This window comes from Salmo salar, chromosome 01 (assembly GCF_965601325.2).
Source record: "Salmo salar chromosome 01, fSalSal1, whole genome shotgun sequence".
NCBI classification, from domain to species: domain Eukaryota; kingdom Metazoa; phylum Chordata; class Actinopteri; order Salmoniformes; family Salmonidae; genus Salmo; species Salmo salar.
The window spans coordinates 30,491,810-30,516,764 of record NC_138291.1 but is presented as its reverse complement, the minus strand read 5'-3'; the positions used below and the strand labels follow the sequence as shown (position 1 = coordinate 30,516,764).

Below are 24,955 nucleotides of genomic sequence, written 5' to 3'. Positions count from 1 at the left end.
TGAAAACAATTGTTGGAAAAATGACTTGTCATGCACAAAGTAGATGTCCTAAACGTCTTGCCCCAAAAAATGTTGTTAACAAGAAATTTGTGGAGTGGTTGAAAAACGAGTTTTAATGACTCCAACCTAAGTGTATGTAAACTTCCGACTTCAACTGTAGTGTACCTCTCCCCATCTTCACAACAACTTGACTATGATAACTGACCATCCAATGTTTCTCCTAGGGGTTCAGCTTCTTCAACTTGTTCAATGTTCACACACTTTATGCACAACTCCAGTTGAGGTTTAGGTCTAAGATAATGCTTTGTGCCAAATACAATGCTTTTGGTTTTAGATGTAATTAAGACCAGTTTGTTAATTATCACTTAATCTTTACATATCTGGAATTACTCATCTCATATGTATATACTGTTTTCTGTACTATTCTACGGTATCTCATTCACTTAATGTTTACATATCTTGCATTACTCATCTCATATGTTTATACTGTATTCTATACTATTCTACTGTATCTTAGTCCGTTCCGCTCTGACATCGCTCGTCCATATGTATATAGTCTTAATTCATTCCTACTTAGATTTGTGTGTATATGTTGGGTAATTTGTTAGATATTACTTGTTAGATATTACTGCACTGTCGGCGCTAGAAGCACAGGAATTTCGCTACACCCGCAATAACATCTGCTAATCACGTGTATGTGACCAATAAAATTTGATTTGACTGTAACTCCTGGCTAAGAGTCTCAGTGAGCTCACTGGCTTTAGGTGCTGATGTGTAGAGTGTGCATAGTCATTTTAGCTTATTGTAAGACAAGTGGCAAATCATTTGTAAAAATAGAGAAGAGTAACTGCCCGAGGCAACTGCCCTGAGGGATATCGCACTGTACATATCTGTTAGAGAAGCTTCCATTGAAGAATACTCTGAATTCTATTGGATAAGTAACTCTCCAACCATGTTATGTTAGATGGTGTAAAGCCATAGCAAGTGAGTTTTTTTTCAATAACAAATTATGATCAATAACATCAAAGGCTGCACTGAAATCTAACAATACAGCTTTAACTATCATCTTATTATCCCTTTATTTGAGTCAATCATCAGTCATCTGAGTGCAGAGTGCAGTACAAGTTGAGTGCTCTTCCCTATATGCATGCTGAAAGTCAGTTGTGAACTTGTTCTTCGAAAAATAGTATTGTATTTGTTCAACCACAATTTTCTCTGTCATTTTACTAAGAAGAGGCAGCAAACTGATTGGGCAGCTGTTAGAGCCAGCAAAGGGTGCTTGACTATTTTTAGGTAGAGGAATTTCTTTAGCTTCCTTCCATGCCTGTCGACACACGCTCATTTAGGCTTTGATTCAAGACATAGCAAATAGGGGTGGCAATACAGTCTGCTACCTTTCTCAATAGTTTCTCATCTAGGTCACTGGCATAACGCAGTTTCTCTGGACCCCCGCAAGGTCAGAGTGATACTGGGCAGGATAGATTGCCAGAGCTGATTTCTATGAGAAAAGAGATTTCCTCTTTCTCATCCGGGTTGTGGATCAATCTAACATTTGCATAACATAGGCCTAGTCCCTAAACATAAACTTAATTGTGAGTTTATTTAAAGTTGAGGCTATTTGTAGCCATGGAATCTCACATGTAAGCCAATGAATTTAGTAAGGTTTGCTAGCGCTGATTAAGCAGGGTGCTGTAGAACCTCAAAGCAGTGTTTTTGTGGGAGCATCATTCACGCTTCATCTCTAAGTCCGTCACCCTCTTCAGCAGAGCTCAGCTCATACTGCTATTTTTAATCCTGGAAAAACAGGGCTCACCATCCTCTTGTAGAGGAGGGAACTGGAGTCCTGCACTTGCATTTTCATTCACGGTCCCTCTGAAATATTCATAAGATGGTGTTTAAAATCCATGACTAGCTTGCTCTCTTCTTAACCCAGGCCTTTTCTTTAGCTCTTTCAGCCCTGTCAGTCTTTTAAGATGAATGTTTTTTGCTACATTAACAGAGGCATCTAGGCTATTTTAATCCTGTAATCTGATTTTAATGCAGTCTTTTAGTACATGTGGTATTGAATATCAGTGTTTACAAAAACATTGGTGTTTTTATTGTTCAGAAGCTGAAGTTGTCTTCTAAACATGGCTACAGTTCAGACAGCCTGCCAGATTATTTTCCCTTGTGGCAAGATAAAAGGTGTGTGTTAATAGTTTACTGACTGTGGCTTCACAGCTCGAGACAGAGGATTGACCTGTTCCCAAACACACACGCACACACGGACACACGCAAACACACAGCAGCCATTTCAGAAAATCATCAAAAGGCAAACATAACGGCCTTTTAGCTCTGCTTGCTGGGCCCTGTCTACAGTATAGAAGTAATCTGTTGTGACACTTGTGGTCTTGGTGGGCACAATGTGGATCTTGACAGAGGTAGACTGCTTTCAACTAACCAGACACTGACCAGCCAGATCTAGGATAGTTTTTGGAGAAGAAAAGCCCTAGCCGGTTCTGACCTGTCTAGGACCTTGCCGGTTCAAACCTGTCTAGGACCGTGCAACAATGTACTCACACAATCTCACGCTCGCCTGTGGATATCATGCTCCAGGAAATTAAACTACATACTTATTGGACAACATCATTTCCTGTAACTCACAGAACCTCAGAGTAATGTGTGTACTAATGTGTGTACATTGTGTGTGTACATTAGTCCTCTCCCATTCAGGCCATAGATAGTGCTGTTCTTCTCTAGGCTAAGTGATGCCCAATCATCCCCATCCTCCGCACATAAAGATGTTGCACCCAACGATGTCTTAGAAAGATGACAAAACAATGTGTTAATGATGAGCAGGACATGCAGAATTCTGACCAGATCGGACCACGCTGTGAAATGCACGAGGACATCGCTTCACTTGTTCATTATATTCACAGCAGATTGTGCATCTAATGGGTTCCCCATGCCGAAAGTTAGAGAATTTGGGCATTTCTTCTGTCTGTTTTTGTGAATATTTTATGTTTTGAAGTCAGTGTTTGATATTCCGAGAGCCAATGGATTTAAGGCAATAGGACTGTTTCACGGTATGCACATTTCACATCAATAGTCCCTGTTGTAGAGCTTCTGTAGCGTTCCCACCTTCCTATGTAATGCTCCTGATTTGTCCGTGAAATACAAATTTTACTCGCTGAAGATATTATAAAATACTTAGCCTACTCCAGATATTACATATGTCAGAAAAACATAAAACAAACTGATTTAAGATGGTACATAACCAGTCTACCCTATACTCCAAAATTAAACAAATTCAAGTAATTTACTTTGAGTGTGGACTGTATTATTATGCATACTGGATGGACTGGTTACCTTATGGTATGCTCCAAAATGTATATCCACTAGTCTGGGAGATAACGTACTGTATAGCCCTAGCCGATGCACTTGGTTAATTGGTTGTGCAGGGCGATTTTGAATAGCCTAGTAATAATTGGGTGACACATTACCTTTCTTCCTTACTTGTGCGCGCAGAGGGGCTGTCAACAGTTAAATGACATGTTTTGTTGTGAAAACATGTTACTATCGATGTTGGTTTCCCAGATTAAGCACTGGGTAGATGCAGGAACAAGGTTGGAGAGCCCATGGCATACAGAGTTTGGGAAGAATATCACCTGTCGCGGAGCAAGAGCATGCTCCTCAAACAGTGGTTAATGGGTGGAGTGAAATAAGTGTTGTTATATTTATTTCTCAGTTGCTCATATTAAGCGCATGCTCCGATATACAACCGAAGTGGCCTCCCTGTCGTCATTGAAAAACTGACCGGCAGGAAAGCGCGCGGCCTCCATTTGCCATTCAAGTGCTTTAATTAAGATTACGTATTTTTTATTACCCAGCCCATTTGATAATGTGCCATTCTAATTTGACATATTAGTAATGACAATAATAAATTGAGAATTGTCTGATGGGTGAAAATATGATGACTTGATGAGAGAACAGCTGTGCAGCCTGAGGCAAGGAACAGATTCAATCTTTTTTGCTACTTTCTCAAATCATCAATGGCCTTGCAGGCACGTCATACATTTTTTACAAATCTTTTTTACCGTTATTTTACCAGGTAAGTTGACTGAGAACACATTCTCATTTACAGCAACAACCTGGGGAATAGTTACAGGGGAGAGGAGGGGGATGAATGAGCCAATTGTAAGCTGGGGATGATTAGGTGGCCATGATGGTATGAGAGCCAGATTGGGAATTTAGCCAGGACACTGAAGTTAACACCCCTACGATAAGTGCAATGGGATCTTCAATGACCTCAGAGAGTCAAGACACCCATTTAAAGTCCCATCTGAAAGACAGCACCCTCCACAGGACAGTGTCCCCAATCACTGCCCTGGGGTATTGGGATGTATTTTAGACCAGAGGAAAGAGTGCCTCCTACTGGCCCTCCAACACCACTTCCAGCAGCATCTGGTCTCCCATCCAGGGACTGACCAGGACCAACCCTGCTTAGCTTCAGAAGCAAGCCAGCAGTGGGCTGCAGGGTGGTATGCTGCTGGCAACTAACACTGCCAAATGACTCTAAATCTAGCATATGAAACCTGTTTCAAATGATCACTTTTATGCTCAACATAGCCACTTCATATGCACACTCGCTCCGGAATGGGAAAGATATCCTTTATATTTTATTCAGTTAAGTTATATTCTTCTTACTATAAAATCATATAATATAAAATAATGCCGTTGGACGATAAGCCGATCTGGTCAGCTAAACAAACAAGCCTCCAGCCTCTGCCATGGAGCATAGCCAGATAACATACAGACCGGCGGTCTTTTGCATGACAAAATGTCATGACCGCCAAAGCCTTACTTAGGTCTACAGTAACAGTACAGTACATGTTCATCAACCTGGGAGATCTCTGCTCTGCTGTTATTCCCAGAGCCCCAGCAGTCCTGGGCTGTTGCTGGGAGGAAGGATGATGAAGATGGAGACTGTGCTGCTAGTGTCTCTGTCTGTGCTGCTCACAGAATTACTTGGGCCCCTCTGCTTGTCCTGTTTCTTGCCAGCCTGCCTTCAAATCTCGTTCGTCTTCTTCAGCTTCCAGAGCCAATTAGCTAATGCTGTGGGAAGGACACAGATAAAGCAATGAAGGACAGGGTCAGGAAAGCTCCACCCCAGGGGACAACACAGTATGTCAGCTGTCGTGAACTGTGGGCCTAAATAGATTATTCTCCAAATCTTTTTCAATCCCCCGACAGACAACTCTGCACCATCTTTGAATCTAGCCTAATACTTCTCAAACCTTCCACCTGTTGGTCTGTTTGAATGGCTTTATAAAAAAAAGCTATGCAGATAGGCTAGGATTTTACTTGCTGAATTGCTAAATAGTGCTAGGTAGGCTTCTCTAAAGACTCAACTCTGTCCACATCTCTTGGTAGTTTGATGCAGAGGGCTGTTGGCAGTCAGTTGCCACTGTCCTCAGCATTTGGTCCAAATACTGTAGACAAAAGAAAGGCATTCTATCCTGTGTGTGTGTGCTCGTGTGTGTCCTTGAGTGAGTGTGTGTGTCTTGGCTATAGCTAACAATGGAAGTGAAGTAAGACAATAGAAACAGTTAATTGACAGCTGGGCTCCGAAGCTGACAGCTTGTAGACACTCAGTCTGGATCTTCAGATAATCTATCCTCACCATTCCACTCAGGTAAATACTTTGCTTGGATGGATGAATGACAGGCAACCAAAGCTTCCACTGACTTCACAACTTCAGTGCATTAAGACTTCTTGTGTGTAGGCTGACTGTTTTTATAGCATTTTCTCATCCCAGTTGACAATAACAATGTCCGGCCATCATGGGAGTTTAAGAAGATGGTGGATACTAATAGCTCATGAGCAACTGTATCCTCTGACCTCTCAGCTGCCTACCTACCTATCGACCTCCTTCGGTATTCATATCCCCGTTGTCATTTTTGAGCCACTTATATTTGTGTGTTTGTGATAGCCGCTTGCTTACTTCCCTCAATTCAACACCTTTTTGTTTTCTTTCTTCCCCCTTCTCATTGTCACCCCTAGTTTGCTGCCTAAAGCCTACCCTCTTCTCTTAAGTTTCAATTTGAAGAGGTAACAACACAGTAGCCTATATGTTCTTGTAAGGCCCCTCTCGCCCTCTGTTTGGCTGGTTTGCTGTAGCATGCAGCAGAAATGGGAGAGGACTCTTGAAAAGAGACATCACACAGGTCGAACATAGATAAACATTGTACACTATATACACTACAGTGTAGGCGAATCATTCTCACAAAACTGTAAAAACAAATTCTCACGAGTCATTTTTCACAAAGTTTCTTCTTGAATTCCTTATATTAGGATCTGTACTTATCTATTTCATAATTTAAAAAAATTATAATATAATATGCATTTCACCAACAGTCTCACAATGTTCATTACAGTAATAGTTTTTGAAGTCCAAAAAAGTAATAATCAAATCAATATTTGTAATATTTTTGGCATGCTCCCCTAATGAAAAAGCCTGAGTTAAAACAACACTGAAAATAAAAATATTTCAAATGAAAATATACAACTGTTATAAAATTAAATCAGACTTTTCCCCAATTTGAGCTCTTTAGCCATTTCGGTAATGAGATGGCCAAGTGGGGTAAAGGGGGTGTTTGAGAATAAGAACCTCATTCTGAAGGCATATAATGTAATAATATATGCCATTTAGCAGGCGCTTTTATCCAAAGCAACTTAAGGTCATGCATGCATAAATTTTACATATGGATAGTCCCGGCAATCGAACACACTACCCTGGGTCTACCAACCTGAGCTATAAATTAACTTAACTTGTGCCCATCTAAGGACTACTCCTCAAGATCAGTCGTCACCAACCTTATCTGAGTCAAGATCACTTTCGCAGTCAAAAACCAAGCCGAGATCTACCGCTCAGAATTTTTTTTAAACATGATTTTTTTTTTTTACATTAACCTAGTAAAAACGATTCTGTAGGAATGAGGTTTGGGCCATAGGCTTAATAAATTATCATAGCATATTGGCTATATGCCTGGCCTGCCAATATTTTGATTCTCAGATCATATTATATATAAAAACTCGAGCTTTGATAACAAAATAGATCAGTTGGTGTAGAGCAAATTGAAATAATGAGATTTTTTAAATTTTACTGGACTGATGTTACCTGCATCTGATGGTCATGGTGCTTTCAAGACAACTGGGAACGCGGGGGTCAAATCATCACGTCGGGAAGTCGGAGCTCTTGGAATTCCGAGATGGATGACCGTTCCAAACAGCACTGAAATGCAGACCGCTGCACCACTCGGGAGCCCATTGCAGCTGCAGTGCGAGTGGAAGTACGGGGAAGCATATTTTATGTTTTGTAATAGTGTTTAATAAAGACAGTGATGAATAAAAACTTAAATGAACTCACTCATAAAAACAGCAGCTCTTTGCTGTGTTCTATGACAGTCTCTCTGTGGTCATGGTTTTAAAAGTTATTCAATCTTAAGTAGACTAGTATCAAACGTTTGCTGTGGCCGGGGTTGTGGAATCTCTGTAGGCACGGTGATTTGAGCTATCCAATTAGCGAGTTTAGTAGGCGCACTTCATTTAGCCACATCTCTCCCAGTCCACTTTGCTTACCCGGGCGCAGGGCTTCTGAATCAAGTGCACCTACCGGCAACAGCGCAACACAAATAAAAAAAAATAAAAAAAGGAGCGCAAGCCTTTATTTTTCTACAGAAATGTTTGGTGATTGACTAGGAATGCCTGGAAGATCGACCGGTTGGCGACCAATGCTCTAGACCCCTCAAACTCAACTCTGAACCTTGAAGTGAGTTCCACTGCATTTTTTCATACTCAGGGACTGATTTAGAGCTGGGACAACAGGTGTGTGCAATTCATTATCAGGTAGAACAGAAAACCAGCAGGCTCTGGACCTCATAGGGTAAAAGTTGAGTACCCCTGCTCTAGATGATCCATCATGGGTGAATAAAACATGTTTTTAAAACTGCTTGGATTTTTTACAGGAACTTGAAAAAGTGTTACAGACACTGTGTTTGTGTGTAATAAATATTATAGTTTACTTTAAACTTCAACTAGTATACAATTTTAATGATTTATGGACAAATTACAGCAACAGATTTTGTTATTCAAATAAGTTTTTTTCTAAAGAAAATTGTATAAAATGACCTGAGAATTTCACCTGGCTCAACAAAATTCAGGCGAACATGTAAAATCTATTTAAAATAAGACACTTTCCCAAAAACTAGACATCTTAGTCCTCAGAATGATAGTTGATTTTTGCAGATGCATCATGGTTTTGCTACAGACATTTTAAAACTGGTTCCATTAGAATCACCCAGGCATACATTCACTTTTCAGTTGCTTTCATTTAAAGAGACATGTCAATCTAGTAATTATAGCATTGTACAGTAAAGATGAACTACAGTGTCTGGAAAACACAAGTTGTTTTGAACGTCAATACAATAAAATGTATTTGTCAGGTCCTTCGTAAACAACAGGTGTAGACTAACAGTGAAACACTTACATGCCCTTCCCAACAATGCAGGGAGAATTTTTTTATTATAACAAGAGGAATAAATACACAATGAGTAAAGATTACTTGGCTATATTCAGTGGTAAGAAAAAGTATGTGAACCCTTTAGAAATACTTGGATTTCTTCATACATTTTTCATAAAATTTGATCATCTAGGTCACAACAATAGACAAACACAGTCTGCTTAAACTAATAACACACAAGCAATTATATGTTTTCATGTCTTTATTGAACACACCGTGTAAACATTCACCGTGCAGGGTGGAAAAAGTACGTGAACCCTTGGATTTAATAACTGGTTGACCCTCCTTTGGCAGCAAAAACCTCAACCAAACATGTTCTGTAGTTGTGGATCATACCTGCACAACGGTCAGGAGGAATTTTGGACCATTCCTCTTCACAAAACTGTCTCAGTTCAGCAATATTCTTGGGATGTCTGGTGTGAACTGCTCTCTTGAGGTCATGCCACAACATCTCAATCGGGTTGTGGTCAGGACTCTGGCTGGGCCACTCCTGAAGGCGTATTTTCTGCTGTTGAAGCCATTCGGTTGTTGATTTACTTCTGTGTTTTGGGTCGTTGTCCTGTTGCATCACCCAACTTCTGTTGAGCTTCAATTGGCGGACAGATAGCCTAACATTCTCCTGCACAATGTCTTGATAAACTTGGGAATTCATTTTTCCGTCGATGATAGCAAGCTATCCAGGCCCTGAGGCAGCAATGCAGCCCCAAACCATGAGGCTTTGATATTGGTGTACTGTGCCTTTTTTTCTCCACATAAAATGTGTGTTTCTTCCAAACAACTCAACTGTAGTTTCATCTGTCCACAGAATATTTTGCCAGTAGCGCCGTGGAACATCCAGGTGCACTTTTGCAAACTTCAGACGTGCAGCAATGTTTTTTTTGGACAGCAGTGGCTTCTTCCGTGGTGTCCTCCCATGATCACCATTCTTGTTTTACGTATCGTGGACTTGTCAACAGAGATGTTGGCATGTTCTTGAGATTTCTGTAAGTCCTTAGCTGACACTCTAGGATTCTTCTTAACCTCATTGAGCATTCTGCGCTGTGCTCTTGCAGTCATCTTTGCAGGACGGCCACTCCTAGGGAGAGTAGCAACAGCGCTGAACTTTCTCCATTTATAGACAATTTGTCTTACTATGGACTGATGAGCTTCAAGGCTTTTAGAGATACTTTTGTAACCCTTTCCAGCTTTATGCAAGTCAACAAATTCTTAATCTTAGGTCTTCTGAGATCTCTTTTGTTCGAGGCATGGTTCACATCAGGCAATGCTTCTTGTGAATAGAGAACTCACATTTTGTGAGTGTTTTTTATAGGGCAAGGCAGCTCTAACCAACATCTCCAATCTCGTCTCATTGATTGGACTCCAGGTTAGCTGACTCCTGACTCCTATTCGCTTTTGGAGAAGTCATTAGTCTAGGGGTTCGCATACTTTTTCCAACCTACACTGTGAATGTTTAAATGATCTATTCAATATAGACAAGGAAAATACAATAATTTGTGTGTTATTAGTTTAAGCACACAATGTTTGTCTATTGTTGTGACTTAGATGAAGATCAGATCAAATTTGATGACCAATTTATGCAGAAATCCAGGTAATTCCAAAGGGTTCGCATACTTTTTCTTGCCATTGTACATAGGGTACCAGTACCGAGTCGATGTGCAGAGGTACGAGGTAATGGAGGTAGATGCATTATGTACATATAGGTAGAGGTAAAGTGACTAGGCAACAGGATAGATCATCAACAGTAGCAGCAGCGTATGTGATGGGTTAGTGCAAAAAGGGTCAATGCAGATTAGGGCTGACCCCAATTAGTCGATTGTTTGGTTGTTAGGCTGTTGGTCGACCCAGACTGTTTTAGTCGAGCTGTAACAAATATCTCTGTACCGCATCGCCAGGCGTCTCCCAAATTCTGTAACAATGCGGAAGGCTATGTATAGCTCCGAATTGACATGATTAGTTGACAGTAGGTGGGGTGGTACATCCTGTATAAACACAAACTCACTTCCTTGACAACAGTGCTGCACTGCTCCATAAAGCGCAAGAAGTATGAATGCCCTGACTGAATGCAGACATCTGATTGACCATGCGCCCAGATGCACAATGCACTTCTTTCTCCAGAATGCGCTCTTTCCCGACAATTAGTGCACATTCATTGTTTCATAACTTCATTGTGTGAATTGTTTGCATTTGATTGTTAGTGTCTATTAATTCCCCATTACATATATCACCAGTAGTACATTTAACGTTAATTCCTATAATTTCTAATCTACAATGTTTGTTACTTTGGTTATGGTCATTTCTTTTAATGCATTCAATATTATTATTCCAGTCTTTCTGTAATTCTGGCAGGGGGGAGACCTAAGTTAATACTTGATACAATGTTTCAAGTTCCTTGCAGACAGGCCATGCGTAGCCAATGTGATTTTTATAGGATATTTATTTTTATCAGGATATTTTCTTCCTGCAGGCTGCAATGTTTTCATTTGTTGGCTTTATGTAGGCTATTTTTACATAGTTGGCAATGGCAATAGAAGTTACTTTTTAGGTTTGTGTCATTTTTCATTGAGATTTGGATAGAATGTTGATTAACCACATGACAATGATTTTGAAAAATGAAGACGTTATTATAAGTTAAATGAAACTGTTTCACGAAGATGTGCATATGAAAACCATAACAGGCACGCAGATCGGTAGAAAAGGTAAGATAAAAATGGTCATTCCACATGAGAAAGGTTGCCGACTCCTCGTGTAGGTATTACCGGCAACTTCAGGAGAGTGATGGCAGAATCTGCAAAAGCCAGCAGGAGCGGGAGGAGAATAGTTGGGTCAGGTTACATTTCTTTTTCTCCTTCTGGTTATCTAGATCTGGCCCATCTTCATGCATCAAACCGTAAGCTTAAAGCATCAGACAAGCTCAATGGATATAGTTGATTTTATTAAAACACATGGCATGGCACATGGTTTATGAACTGGTACAAAAAACAACACTTGATTCAACGCTTCGAGTTTTTCAATTCAATTTAAATTATTATACAAAATTCTTGCCACCAACAAAATGCTATATATATGGGGCATATGATAATCTCGACAATCTCAGCTGCGAAGAGACAGAATCACTAGGTCCCTTATTCTGGTAGCTTGTTTCTGGTCACAGGTTCAGGAATGTATAAAAATCACAACATTCACTTAAAGTTAAATAAACAAATAGCAGTGTTGGGCGATTTGGAAAACCATAGTCAGTCAATAAATAATATAATAATACTCGTAGGAAAGGTTTTCAACTTTAGCTCACAATCTGTGGATAGTATACGATTAGAAAGGTTCAACCTATGGGCCTCCCGGGTGGCGCAGTGGTCTAAGGCACTGCCACCAGAGATTCTGGGTTCGAGCCCAGGCTCTGCCGCAGCCGGCTGTGACCGGGAGGCCCATGGGGCGGCGCAGAACTGGCCCAGCGTCGTCCGGGTTAGGGAGGGTTTGACCGGCAGGGATATCCTTGTCTCATCGCGCACTAGCGACTCCTGTGGCGGGCCGGGCGCAGTGCACGCTGACCAGGTCGCTTGGTGTCCGGTGTTTCCTCCGACATATTGGTGAGGCTGGCTTCCGGGTTGGATATGCGTTGTGTCAAGAAGCAGTGCGGCTTGGTTGGGTTGTGTTTCGGAGGACGCATGGCTCTCGACCTTCGCCTCTCCCAAGTCCATACGGGAGTTGCAGCGATGAGACAAGCCAGTAGACACTACTGGATACTGGATACCATGAAATTGGGGAGAAAAAGGGGTAAAAGATTTTTTTAAAAAGGTTCAACATTAATGTAAAACATCACAGCGCAATTAAAATATATTGCACATGGAAACCAAACAAGGGTTGCAGCGATGTTGTTGGGATGGGCTGAGAGTGGCTGAGGGGTGGGATTAAAGAGCTTATGTTTGGTAATGTATTATTGTTATGTCATTGCTTTATATAAAAGTACCATGAATGCAACATGTGTATGTAAAATGTATGTACAGTACCAGTCAAAAGTGAAGCTGATTGAGACAATGCCAAGAGTGTGCAAAGCTGTCATCAAGGCAAAGGGTGGCTATTTGAAGAATCAAATATAAAATATATTTTGATTTGTTTAACACTTTTTTGGTTACTACATGATTCCATATATGTTATTTCATACTTTTGATGTCTTCATTATTCTACAAAGTAGAAAATAGTAGAAATAAAGAAAAACCCTTGAATGAGTAGGTGTGTCCAAACTTTTGACTGGTATTGTGTATGTAGCAGAAAATATGTAAAAAAAAAAATATATATATATATTTGTCCTCCGGAGAGGACAAAATGGATGTGTTTAATAAAAAATAAAAACCATGTCTATATATGGAAAAATACACGTTTAAAATGTTCTAGCAATCAATTGATCGAAAGAACAGACAACTTTCGGTCAACCGGAAAAAAATGTTTTTAGTTGGGGACAGCCCTAATGCATATAGTCCAGGCAGCTATTTGATTAACTATTTAGCAGTCTTAGTTGGTCCCCAACTTGGTCCATCGGTAGTGCTTGCTGTGCGGTAGCAGAGAGAACAGTCCATGAGTTGGGTGGCTGGAGTCTCTGACAATCTTTAGGGCCTTCCCCTGACACTGCCAGGTATAGAGGTCCTGGATGGCAGGGAGCTTGGCCCCAGTGATGTACTGGGCCATACGCACTACCCTCTGTAGCGCCTTGCGGTCTGATTCCAAGCAATTGCCATACTGGTGATGCATCCAGTCAAGATGCTATCAGTGGTGCAGCTGTAGCACTTTTTGAGGATCTAAGGGCCCATGTTGAATCTTTTCAGCCTCCCGAGGGAGAATAATTGTTATCGTGCCTTCTTCACGACTGTGGTGGTGTGTGTGTGGACCATATTAATTTCTTAGTGATGTGGACACCGAGAAACTTGAATCTCTCAACCCGCTCCACTACAGCCCCATCGATGTGGGTGTGCTCGGCCCTCAGCTTCCTGTAGTCCACGATCTGCTCCTTTGTCTTGCTGACGTTGAGGGAGAGGTTGTTGTCCTGGCAACACACTGCCAGGTCACAGACCTCCCTATAGGCTGTCTCTCTTCTCATCGGAAGAGGCTAGATGGAAGTAGTGGAGGTTTATTAAAGGCCTTCGTGCTCCAGAGCTCTGCTGATACAGCACGGCATCTCCTATGTCCCCCTCAGGGCCAGAGGCTGTATGGAGGTGGGAGTGGAGAGGTTGTGGGAGTGGAGAGGTTGAGGGAGTGGAGAGGTTGAGGGAGTGGAGAGGTTGAGTGAGTGGAGAGGTTGAGGAAGTGGAGAGGTTGAGGGAGTGGAGAGGTTGAGGGAGTGGAGCTCTCGAAAGCTAGAGGAGAACTGACAGTTTTGTATGCAACTGCAAGGCATTAGGAAAACAAACCAAGACTACATGACCCTCTTGGATTTAAAATCAACTTGATTGTTGTTCAGGTTTGCCTTTCATTTTATAAATATCAAATTAGCGAGCAGCCAAACACAATAGAGAAAAAGATTGTTGACATTGAAGATCACTGTCATTATCATGAGTTCAATGGCTTAGTCTTATGGAGTGAATGCATCAGGCTGCAGCCGCCTACATGCAGTTCATTGAACCTCTGCTTCCAGGCCTATACATAATAGCCAATACTTTTGATGTCATCTGTTATCACGTTTTTGTCTCCAGCCATATAATTAGAGATGCCTGGGCCTAGCGTAGCAACAATTGTCAGGGTGCATTAGGTTAATGACTGTGTTGCTTGAGTGTAGGATTAACAATGTGACTGCCCCTTCACAACACATCCACCAGAAATGATTTATTTAACTGTGTTATCCACTCAGAAGCATGATTATGTTGTAGCAAATTCTGAAACGAGAGTTTCTGTGCTGTCACGTCTGATCCTGTCTGAATGAGTTGAAGCGCTTGCTTGGCCTTGTGGGGTTTTTCCTGTGTCTGACTGTCTGGGTACTGCTGCTGCGCCACAATGGCCGCTGCTGTATGTTGATGTGGATCAGTAGACAGCTCTCCTGTCTGTCTGAGCAGCCTCTTACAGCCGCTGCTGCCCTGATGTCTGTCTGCTGAACACTTAACCCGTCTATTCCCATCGTTCTGCTGCTTCGATGCCTCCAGGAGTGGTTAGCAAGCAACCGCTCAGCGCTACGTCACTGTCATTCTCTAAAGCAGCCAGCGGTGTGGAGAGAGAATATGGGGGGTGCGTGTGACCCACTGCCAGGAATCAACTGCAACCAGTACCAGAGGTCACCTCTCTTCACAGTATGTTATATTTATGAGTCCAGAGTCCTGCCGTCTTCTGTGTAGTTAAGGTGACTCAGTCAATGGTAGATTATGCTGCTGGTATTGTCAGGGGGATGGCAGAATGGGGCGAAAGGAGAGCCATAAGAGGATTATAGAGTAGTAGGCTGGCTGTCAGTAGATCTATGGCTTCATGAACCCCACTGAACTCCAGACACCACATCCACAGCTGTTCCCATCTGCTTTAGGAACAGCCTGATGATGCTCAGACATGTCATATGCTGCCCTGACTACATTCTACCTAACAGAGAATAGCCTGCTGCCATGTTGCTCTCCTTAGGATCATTTAGAGTGTTTGTGTTTTCTCTGGATCGTGGTTGTAGCCTAGTGTTTAGGACATTGTGTTTTGTATGATTTATTGACAAGGACATTGTAGACGTTGCACAATAGCATGAGGAAAGGGAGCAGGACCTGCAGGGAGAACAGAACGGAGGATGGGAAGGGACGTCCTGAACGGTAGGGTACTCAGCCTACATTCTCTGTGAGAGCCTGAAAGTTCCTATTTAAATCCTTTATCCTTATCCCACCCCCTCGCCCTCATCCTCACCCACCCCAGCAGCTGGACCCGGCCTATTTATAGAGACACCGCTGCCCAGTGAGAGTTGAAGACTGTAGAGCAGCTCTGGAGAGGGAGGCGCTCCCAGCACGGTTAGTGGGGGAGTAAACTAGGCTTTGCACTCAGCTGTGCAACACAGAACACATTCCAGCCATGGGTCTCACTGTCTGTGCAACTTGTGTCTAATCACTTTGCACAAAAATGTTGGCTGGCTGCACTGTAAATCTGATCTATCAAGTTCACGGAAACCAAATATTTATTTTCAAGTTAAGCTTTGGATTTTTGGCAGTAGACGTCACATGGATGTAAACAAAAGATTACAGTAATTTCCAATGAAAAAGACCCATGAGCACCAACATATGAAGTCATAGGAGCATATCTAATTGGGTGTCAAATTAAATCTGAAATGAAGGTATAGATAAAACATATATTTTTTTCCCATTTTCCATCTGATTTCTTGATAGGTATCAGAAATACATTAAAACATAATAATGTTGACGTTAAGACCCCTGCCAACAAATATCAACACGTATATTTAGTTTTGGAGAAATTGTTTACCTTCTGTAAGTTTAGGAAATATTGCCTTGTGCCTTGTAATTCCGTTACCAAAAACCCAGATATCTTTAAGATATTTTCTAATTTCTCTCCCTCATGAGGAGGGAGTATACTGAAAGTTCACAGAAGTATAAAGTAATGGTAAATCTACCAATTTAGTTATAGTGATTTAACTGATATCAATTTTGTTTATCAATTATGAAGTGATTAGTAACAGAATTACCCAAAAATCAGTAACGTTATTACTGCAAATGAATTGGCTATAATGCGAAATCATAATAGTACCAAACCAGTTGGGTCACCTGCTACTGTCCTCCCTTCCACCTGCATACAGTTATGTTCTGCTCATAACTGTTTTCTTTGTCTTTCTGTTGTCTAGGGGTCAAACCAAGAGTGTTAAAATAGTCTGTCTGGACACTCACTCACTCACTCACTCACTCACTCACTCACTCACTCACTCACTCACTCACTCACTCACTCACTCACTCACTCACTCACTCACTCACTCACTCACTCACTCACTCACTCACTCACTCACTCACTCACTCACTCACTCACTCACTCACTCTCCAGTTAATGTCACCTCTCCCAGTTCTTACTGTCACCTCTCCCAGTTCTTACTGACACCTCTCCCATGAGCCCCCTCTCTTTCCATTTACTGTATCCAGCATCCTCACCCACTGAGAACCGACCAACAGCGGATGTCCATGGATGTTGAAAAGTTTACATTTGGTCAGTCCACCAATGCCTGTTAACATCCACAGATTGACCAGACTGGACCAAATCTGAACCTATCATATACAGTGCATTCAGAATTTAAAAAAAAATGTTAGCAAATTTATTACAAATAAAACACAGAAATACCTTATTTACATAAGTATTCAGCCCCTTTGCTATGACTCGAAAATTGAGTTCAGGTGCATCCTGTTTCCATTGATCATCCTTGAGATGTTTCTACAATTTGATTGGAGTCCACCTGTGTTAAATTCAATTGGTTGGACATGATTTGAAAAGGCACACACCTGTCTATATATGGTCCCACAGTTGACAGTGCATGTCAGAGGAAAAACTTAGCCATAAGGGCGAAGAAATTCTCCGAGACAGAATTGTGTTGAGGCACAGATCTGGGGAAGGGTACCAAAAAATGTCTGTAGCATTGAAGGTCCCCAAGAACACAGCTGCCTCCATCATTCTTAAATGGAAGAAGTTTAGAACCACCAAGACTCTTCCTAGAGCAGGCCGCCCGGCCAAACAGCAATCGGCGGAGAAGGGCCCTTGGTCAGGGAGGTGACCAAGAACCCGATGGTCACTCTGACAGAGCTCCAGAGTTCCTTTGTGGAGATGGGAGAACCTTCCAGAAGGACAACCATCTCTGCAGTCCTCCACCAATCAGGCTTTTATGGTAGAGTGGCTAGACGGAAGCGGAGATTCTCTGGTCTGATGAAACCAAGATTGAACTCTTTGGTCTGAAAGCCAAGCGTCACGTCTGGAGGAAACCTGGCACCATCCCTACAGTGAAGCATGGTGGTGGCAGCATTATGCTTTTGGGATGTTTTTCAGTGGCAGGGACTGGGAAACTAGTCAGGATTGAGGGAAAGATGAACGGAGTAAAGTATAGAGAGATCCTTGAAGAAAACCAGCTCCAGAGCGCTCAGAACCTCAGACTGGGTGAAGGTTCACCTTCCAACAGAACAACGACCCTAAGCACACGGCCAAGACAACGCAAGAGTGGCTTCGGGACAAGTCTCTGAATGTTCTTGAGTGGCCCAGCCAGAGCCCGGACTTGAACCTGATCGAACATCTCTGGAGAAACCTGAAAATAGCTGTGCAGCGACGCTCTCCTCCAACCTGACAGCGATTGAGAGGATCTTTTTAATTGAATTTGAACCTTTATTTAAATAGGCAAGTTAGTTAAGAACAAATGAGAGCCTACCCCAGCCAAACCCTAACAGCGCTGGGCCATACTATGGGACTCCCAATTACGGCCAGTTGTGATACAGCCTGGAATCGAACCAGGGTCTGTAGTGACACCTCTAGCACTGAGATGCAGTGCCTTAGACTGCTGCACCACTCGGGAGACCCTGCAGAAAATAATGGGAGAAACTCCCCAAATACATGTGTGCCAAGCTTGTAGCGTCATGCCCAAGACTCAAGGCTGTAATCGCTGACAAAGTACTGAGTAAAGGGTCTGAATACTTGTGTAAATGTAATATTTCATTATTTCATATTTTTTTTATACATTTGCAATAATGTATTAAAGTCTGTTTTTGCTTTGTCATTATGGAGTTTGTGTGTAGATTGATGAGGCTGTAATGTAACAAAATTTGGAAAAAGTGAAGGGGTCTTAATACTTTCCTAATGCACTGTATGTATGTTTCACAAGTTTGGATAGCACAGTACAGTACAGTGAGTAGAGGACAGTACAGTACAGTGAGTAGAGCACAGTACAATACAGTACAGTACTGAGCAGGTGTTGGAAACAAAATCAGTGTCCAATTGCTTCATTCTGAACACAAGCACTATTTTTTTCGTTCCGTTCCACAATTCCGACCAGCTAAATAAAGTTCTGAACCAGTTCGAAACTCCCAAAAAGTACTGATTTATATCGTTCCTTTCTGTTCCTTTTTTTACCTGTGAAATCAATATTTTTTACATTTAGCTCATTCAATTACTTCACCAATCAGTGCAGCTATAGCAGGCAAGCTAGTTGTTTACATGCCAGAATGACAGACAAAGGTGTAGCCTATGGCGCAAGATGTGACAGACATTTTACAGGTGGGGAGAGAGCGAGAGGATGTATTATCTGAATTAGGTCCACAGAATTATACCTAGGAGAAGTGGCTTCTATGAAGGAACTTTTAATGTTCTTTGAGCTAGCTAGCGAGTTACCACAAGCTAGAGCTAGCGAGCTAACAAGCTTGTGAGTGCAGAGAGGCACCAGAATGAAAAACACATCTTACCTTTTTGTAGTTAATAAATCTAATGTGGAACTTGATAACTAGGCCTATAGTATCCTTAACTAGCATTGAAAAAGTTAATCCATTATTCTCTAGCTTATTAAAAATCTCCTCATGCTTCTAACGTCAGTACAGTAGTCTATGCTTTGCTTCAGAGGGGGAAGGGGCAGGTAGCCTACACACACACACACACACACACACACACACAGTGGTAAAGATTTTCAGCTTCCTGGCAGATGCTGGAATAAGTTTCTGAATGAAAGAGAGGGCTTTCTTGCATGTTTTTGTGAGACTAGAGAAAATGCCTGGAACATAAAATAACTTTATTAACCGGTTTCCATGCTTTTAAAATAATGATTCTGTTCCGGAACAGTATGGATCACTTTTGTTCCCGGTTCCGTTTCTGTTCCTTGAAAAATGTCATTCTTTTACAGTTTTTGGTTCTGTTCCCTGAACCGGTTCCAATCCCTGGTACTGAGTACAGCACAGTACTGTACAGTGAATAGAGTACAGTGAGTAGAGCACAGAAGAGTACAGTCCAATAAGTAGTACTGTAAAGAAAAGTAGAGTATAATATAGTACAGACTAGAGTGCAGTATATACAGTTTAAGTACACTTTGGTTGGAGTCATTAAAACTCGTTTTTCAACCACTCCACCAATTTCTTGTTAACAAACTATAGTTTTGGCAAGTCGGTTAGGACATCTACTTTATGCATGACACAATACATTTTTCCAACAATTGTTTACAGAGATCATTTCACTTATAACCCACTGTATTACAATTCCAGTGGGTCAGAAGTTTACATACACTAAGTTGACTGTGCCTTTAAACAGCTTGTAAAATTCCAGAAAATGATGTCATGGCTTTAGAAGCTTCTGATAGGCTAGTTGACATCATTTGAGTCAATTGGAGGTGTATCTGTCGATGTATTTCAAGGCCTACCTTCAAACTCAGTGCCTCGTTGCTTGACATCATGGGAAAATCAAAAGAAATCAGCCAAGACCTCAGCCAAAAAAAGTCTGGTTCATCCCTGGGAGCAAGTATAAACATCATGGGACCACGCAGCTGTCATACCGCTCAGGAAGGAGACGCGTTCTGTCTCCTAGAGATGAACGTACTTTGGTGTGAAAAGTGCAAATCAATCCCAGAACAACAGCAAAGAACCTTGTGAAGATGCTGGAGGAAACAGGTACAAAAGTATCTATATCTACAGTACAGTAAAACGAGTCCTATATCGACGTAACCTGAAAGGCCGCTCAGCAAGGAAGATGCCACTGCTCCAAAACCGCCATAAAAAAGCCAGACTACGGTTTGCAGCTGCACATGGAGACAAATATCGTACTTTTTTGAGAAATGTCCTCTGGTCTGATGAAACAAAAATAGAACTGTTTGGCCATAATTGTGCGGCAGGTAGCCTAGTGGTTAGAGTGTTGGACTAGTAACCGAAAGGTTGCAAGTTTGAATCCCCGAGCTGACAAGGTTAAAATCTGTCGTTCTGCCCCTGAACAAGGCAGTTAACCCAACGTTCCTAGGACGTCATTGAAAATAAGAATTTGTTCTTAACTTACTTGCCTAGTTAAATAAAGATAAAATAAAAACACCATCCCAACTGTGAAGTATGGGGGTGGCAGCATTGTGTTGTGGGGGTGCTTTGCTGCAGGAGGGACTGGTGCACTTCACAAACTAGATGGCATCATGAGGGAGGAAAATGATGTGGATCTATTGAAGCAACATCTCAAGACATCAGTCAGGAAGTTAAAGCTTGGTCACAAATAGGTCTTTCAAATGGACAATGACCCCAAGCATACTTCCAAAGTTGTGGCAAAATGGCTTAAGCCCTGACCTCAATCCTATAGAAAATTTGTGAGCAGAACTGAAAAAGCGTGTGTGAGCAAGGAGGCCTACAAACCTGACTCAGTTACACCAGCTCTGTCAGGAGGAATGGGCCAAAATTCACCCAACTTATTGTGGGAAGCTTGTGGAAGGCTACCTGAAACGTTTGACCCAAGTTAAACAATTTAAAGCCAATGCTACCAAATACTAATTGAGTGTATGTAAACTTCTGATCCACTGGGAATGTGATGAAAGAAATAAAAGCTGAAATAAATCATTATCTTTACTATTATTCTGACATTTCACATTCTTAAAATAAAGTGGTGATCCTAACTGACCTAAGACAGGGAATTTTTACTTGGATACATTTTCAGGAATTGTGAAAAACTGAGTTTAAATGTATTTTGCTAAGGTGTATGTAAACGTCCGACTTCAACTTTATATTGTACTGTTCTGAACTCTACTCTGCTCAGCTGTGCTGCGGTGTATTGTACTGTTCTGAACTCTACTCTGCTCAGCTGTGCTGCGGTGTATTGTACTGTTCTGAACTCTACTCTGCTCACCTGTGCTGCATTGTATTGTACTGCACTGTGCTCTGCTATACTGTGATGTCCAAACTTGTGAAACATGAGGAGAATGACATTCATATCCAGAACTATGCATTTCTGTGTAGTTCAGATCAGGGACCCATGATGTAATTCCGTTACCACTATTCCGTTACCAGGTGTAAATCCACCTCGCTTACTGTAGTTCAATAACCAATATATATCTTTTTACAAACTCAAGGTGCCATGTCATAGCTTAGACCCCATTCTTTCTGCGCACATCTTTGAATCTTAAAACGGAGCGAATATTTAAGCGTTTTTGGAAAACGTGGTCGCATAAAAACCTGAGGGAGATTTTACCTTAATTCCGTTACCAAAGTTTGCATCTGTACAGTTCTTCCACTAAATTAGTTTTTGTACATTTTTCAGTAGAAATAGTTAAGTCGTCATTGTGCATAATTGTATGGTTTGTTAAACTTGAAATCAATGTTTTTTGTTTGGCATACATTTTCAAGTGAAAAAACTGAGTCAAAGTGTAATTCAATTGCTGTGGAATTGCACCGTATTGTTGGGATGCCTTTGCAATGCTCTCATGCTGTGGTAGCCTACATTACATGCCGTACTGGACATGCTTTACTCTAGGTGGCAAGTCACACAGAAAAGGACAGGGTACAGTTGTGTGTGTGTGTGTGTGTGCCTCAGTGACACAATCGGCCATCTTGTCAGAGGAGATTTACGAATACAAACGAGAGATGTGAATGAATACAGAGCCCTTCCCCCGCACCTCACTGTCTGAGGATTAAGAGCTGGCAGGATGAGTTTTGGGGTTTGAACAATCCGCCTTTGTTCCGCTCAGGGCACAAGTGCCCTCTGTTAGTGCTGCATCACTGATCTGCACCACCATCTCCCAACTGATTCCCTTACTCTCCCCACAATCCCACACGTCTCCACTATCAGGCCTGGCGTGCACAAATGTAACAATCTTGTTATTGCCAATTTAACAGTTTATTGTAACTGTTCCACAGTTGATTGTAGAACTTGTTTTTAGTAATTTCAGCTCTGACGCAGCAGTTTCCTTATTTGCACCAGTTCACTATTGACAGAATTATCAATGACAGGTTATGTTGCCTGTGACACTATCTTCTGCCTATTTCATCTATCCATTTTTCTATACTTTTAAGTTTGCCTAATCAAATTGTCTCTGAGGTCTGTGAGTTAAATCCAATGTCCATCTTCTCTTTTTTTCTGCTTCTAGGTGATGCCATGTCTGACCTTTTCAGGAAGCCCATGAGTGATGATGGTGAACTGTACACCTCACTCCTGTCCAATCAGAGCTACCCCTCAGGCCAGGATGCCTCTTACCTGTCTGATGATCTGAAGCGTTCCTCTGACCACTCCTCCCAGGACACCTTCGACTCCTACGGCATCTTTGGTTCCCCCCACACCAAGATGACTACTGACCTGGTTGATGAGATGCCTAAGTCCCTGCTGGGTAGCTCTGAGTTGAAGACGGAGGCCTACAACTACATGGATATCAGCCATGGTGATGACGTCCACAACCTGAGCTGTCCACAACCAGCACCCCTGCATAGTCTGGTGGACACCGGGCTGTCTGGCCTGGACTCCCTGGGAGGCTACATGGATAAGAGCCCTGCAGGACACGAGGAGGAAGAGGAGGAGAACCTGGGTCCGGCGCTGGACTCCCACTCCTTCCCTTACGTTGAGGAGCCTTCTGAGGATGAGGAGCTGTCTGACTACCGCTCCTACCGCAACCTGGGCACCCCTCAGACCGCTAGCCCTGTGAAGATCATCCTGACCGAGTCCCACCCACCTGCTGCCCCCAAACCCATCCTCCCACAGGCCAACGTGTCTGACAACATCCTCAGCCTGGGCTTGCAGGGCGTCCCCACGGTTACGCTCTCTGAGCCAGAGGACGACAGCCCCAACTCATCCCCCAATGCATCCCCAACAGGTAGCTATCGCCCACACCCTCCCACTGTGTCCTTGTAAGTTAGAGTTCACCATAACCATGGTCTATGGTCTTGGACTATGGTTTAATTTCAATTTATGTACAGTATTTCAAGTTGGTAAAAAACAAATCTAGATTTAAGTATTTTTTTTGTATCTTATTCAGATCCCCATTAGCTCTTGCTGAAGCAGCAGCTACTTTTCCTGGTGTCCACATAAAACATGACATAATACAGAACATCAATAGACAAGAACAGCTCAAGGACTGAACTACATACATTTAAAATAAGAACCAAAAAAAGTTATATTGACAGCTGCACACATTGCTGACAGCTACCAACACATCAGTACATATACATATGCCAAACATGCTGACAACACCGTTTGCGTTGCATAGTAAATGTACACATACATGTAATTCAATCATTTAATCTAAACAGCTCGTGCAGGTCAATGAGTGTCTGCGTTGCCAGGGGCTAAAATAGAACTTTGTTTTATTTTATATGCTTGACGGGCTGCAAGTCCAGCCTCTCCCATCTCCTCGTTGGTCTTTTAAGAGCATATACAGTTGAAGTCGGAAGTTTACATACACTTAGGTTGGAGTCATTAAAACTCGTTTTTCAAACACTCCACACATTTCTTGTTAACAAACTATAGTTTTGGCAAGAGGGTTAGGACATCTACTTTGTGCATGACACAAGTCATTTTTCCAACAATTGTTTACAGACAGATTATTTCACTTATAATTCACTGTATCACAATTCCAGTGGGTCAGAGTTTACATACACTAAGTTGACTGTGCCTTTAAATAGCCTGGAAAATTCCAGAAAATGATGTCATGGCTTTAGAAGCTTCTGATAGGCTAATTGACATCATTTGAGTCAATTGGAGGTGTACCTGTGGATGTATTTGAAGGCCTACCTTCAAACTCAGTGCCTCTTTGCTTGACATCATGGGAAAATCAAAAGAAATCAGCCAAGACCTCAGACAAAGAATTGTAGACCTCCACAAGTCTGGTTCATCCTTTGGAGCAATTTCCAAACGCCTGAAGGTACCACGTTCATCTGTACAAACAATAGTACACAAGCATAAACATGATGGGACCACAAAGCTGTCATACCGCTCAGGAAGGAGACGCGTTCTGTCTCCTAAAGATGAACGTACTTTGGTGCGAAAAGTGCAAATCAATCCCAGAACAACAGCAAAGGACCTTGTGAAGATGCTGGAGGAAACAGGTACAAAAGTATCTATATCCACAGTAAAACAAGTCCTATATCGACATAACCTGAAAGGCCTCTCAGCAAGGAAGAAGCCACTGCTGCAAAACCACCATAAAAAAAGCCAGACTACGGTTTGAAACTGCACATGGGGACAAAGATTGTACTTTTTGGAGAAATGTCCTCTGGTCTGATGAAACAAAAATAGAACTGTTTGGTCATAATGACCATTGTTATGTTTGGAGGAAAAAGGGGGATGCTTGCTAGCCGAAGAACACCATCCCAACCGTGAAGCACGAGGTTGGCAGCATCATGTTGTGGGTGTGCTTTACTGCAGGAGGGACTAGTGCACTTCACAAAATAGATGGCATCATGAGGGAGGAAAATGATGTGGATATATTGAAGCAACATCTCAAGACATCAGTCAGGAAGTTAAAGCTTGGTCTCAAATGGG

The 24,955-nt window shown here is 42.0% G+C and overlaps 1 protein-coding gene across 1 annotated transcript in view; it reads left to right on the top strand.

The window, feature by feature from the left end:
- The window catches only part of LOC106598511 (reticulon-1-A), a 48,307-nt gene that overhangs the window by 5,864 nt on the left and 17,488 nt on the right, over window positions 1-24,955 (top strand). Inside the window, exon 2 of the mRNA XM_014189566.3 lies at window positions 22,572-23,288. Within this exon, the coding sequence (XP_014045041.1) occupies window positions 22,572-23,288 (717 nt within the window). The remainder of the gene's footprint in view (window positions 1-22,571; window positions 23,289-24,955) is intronic.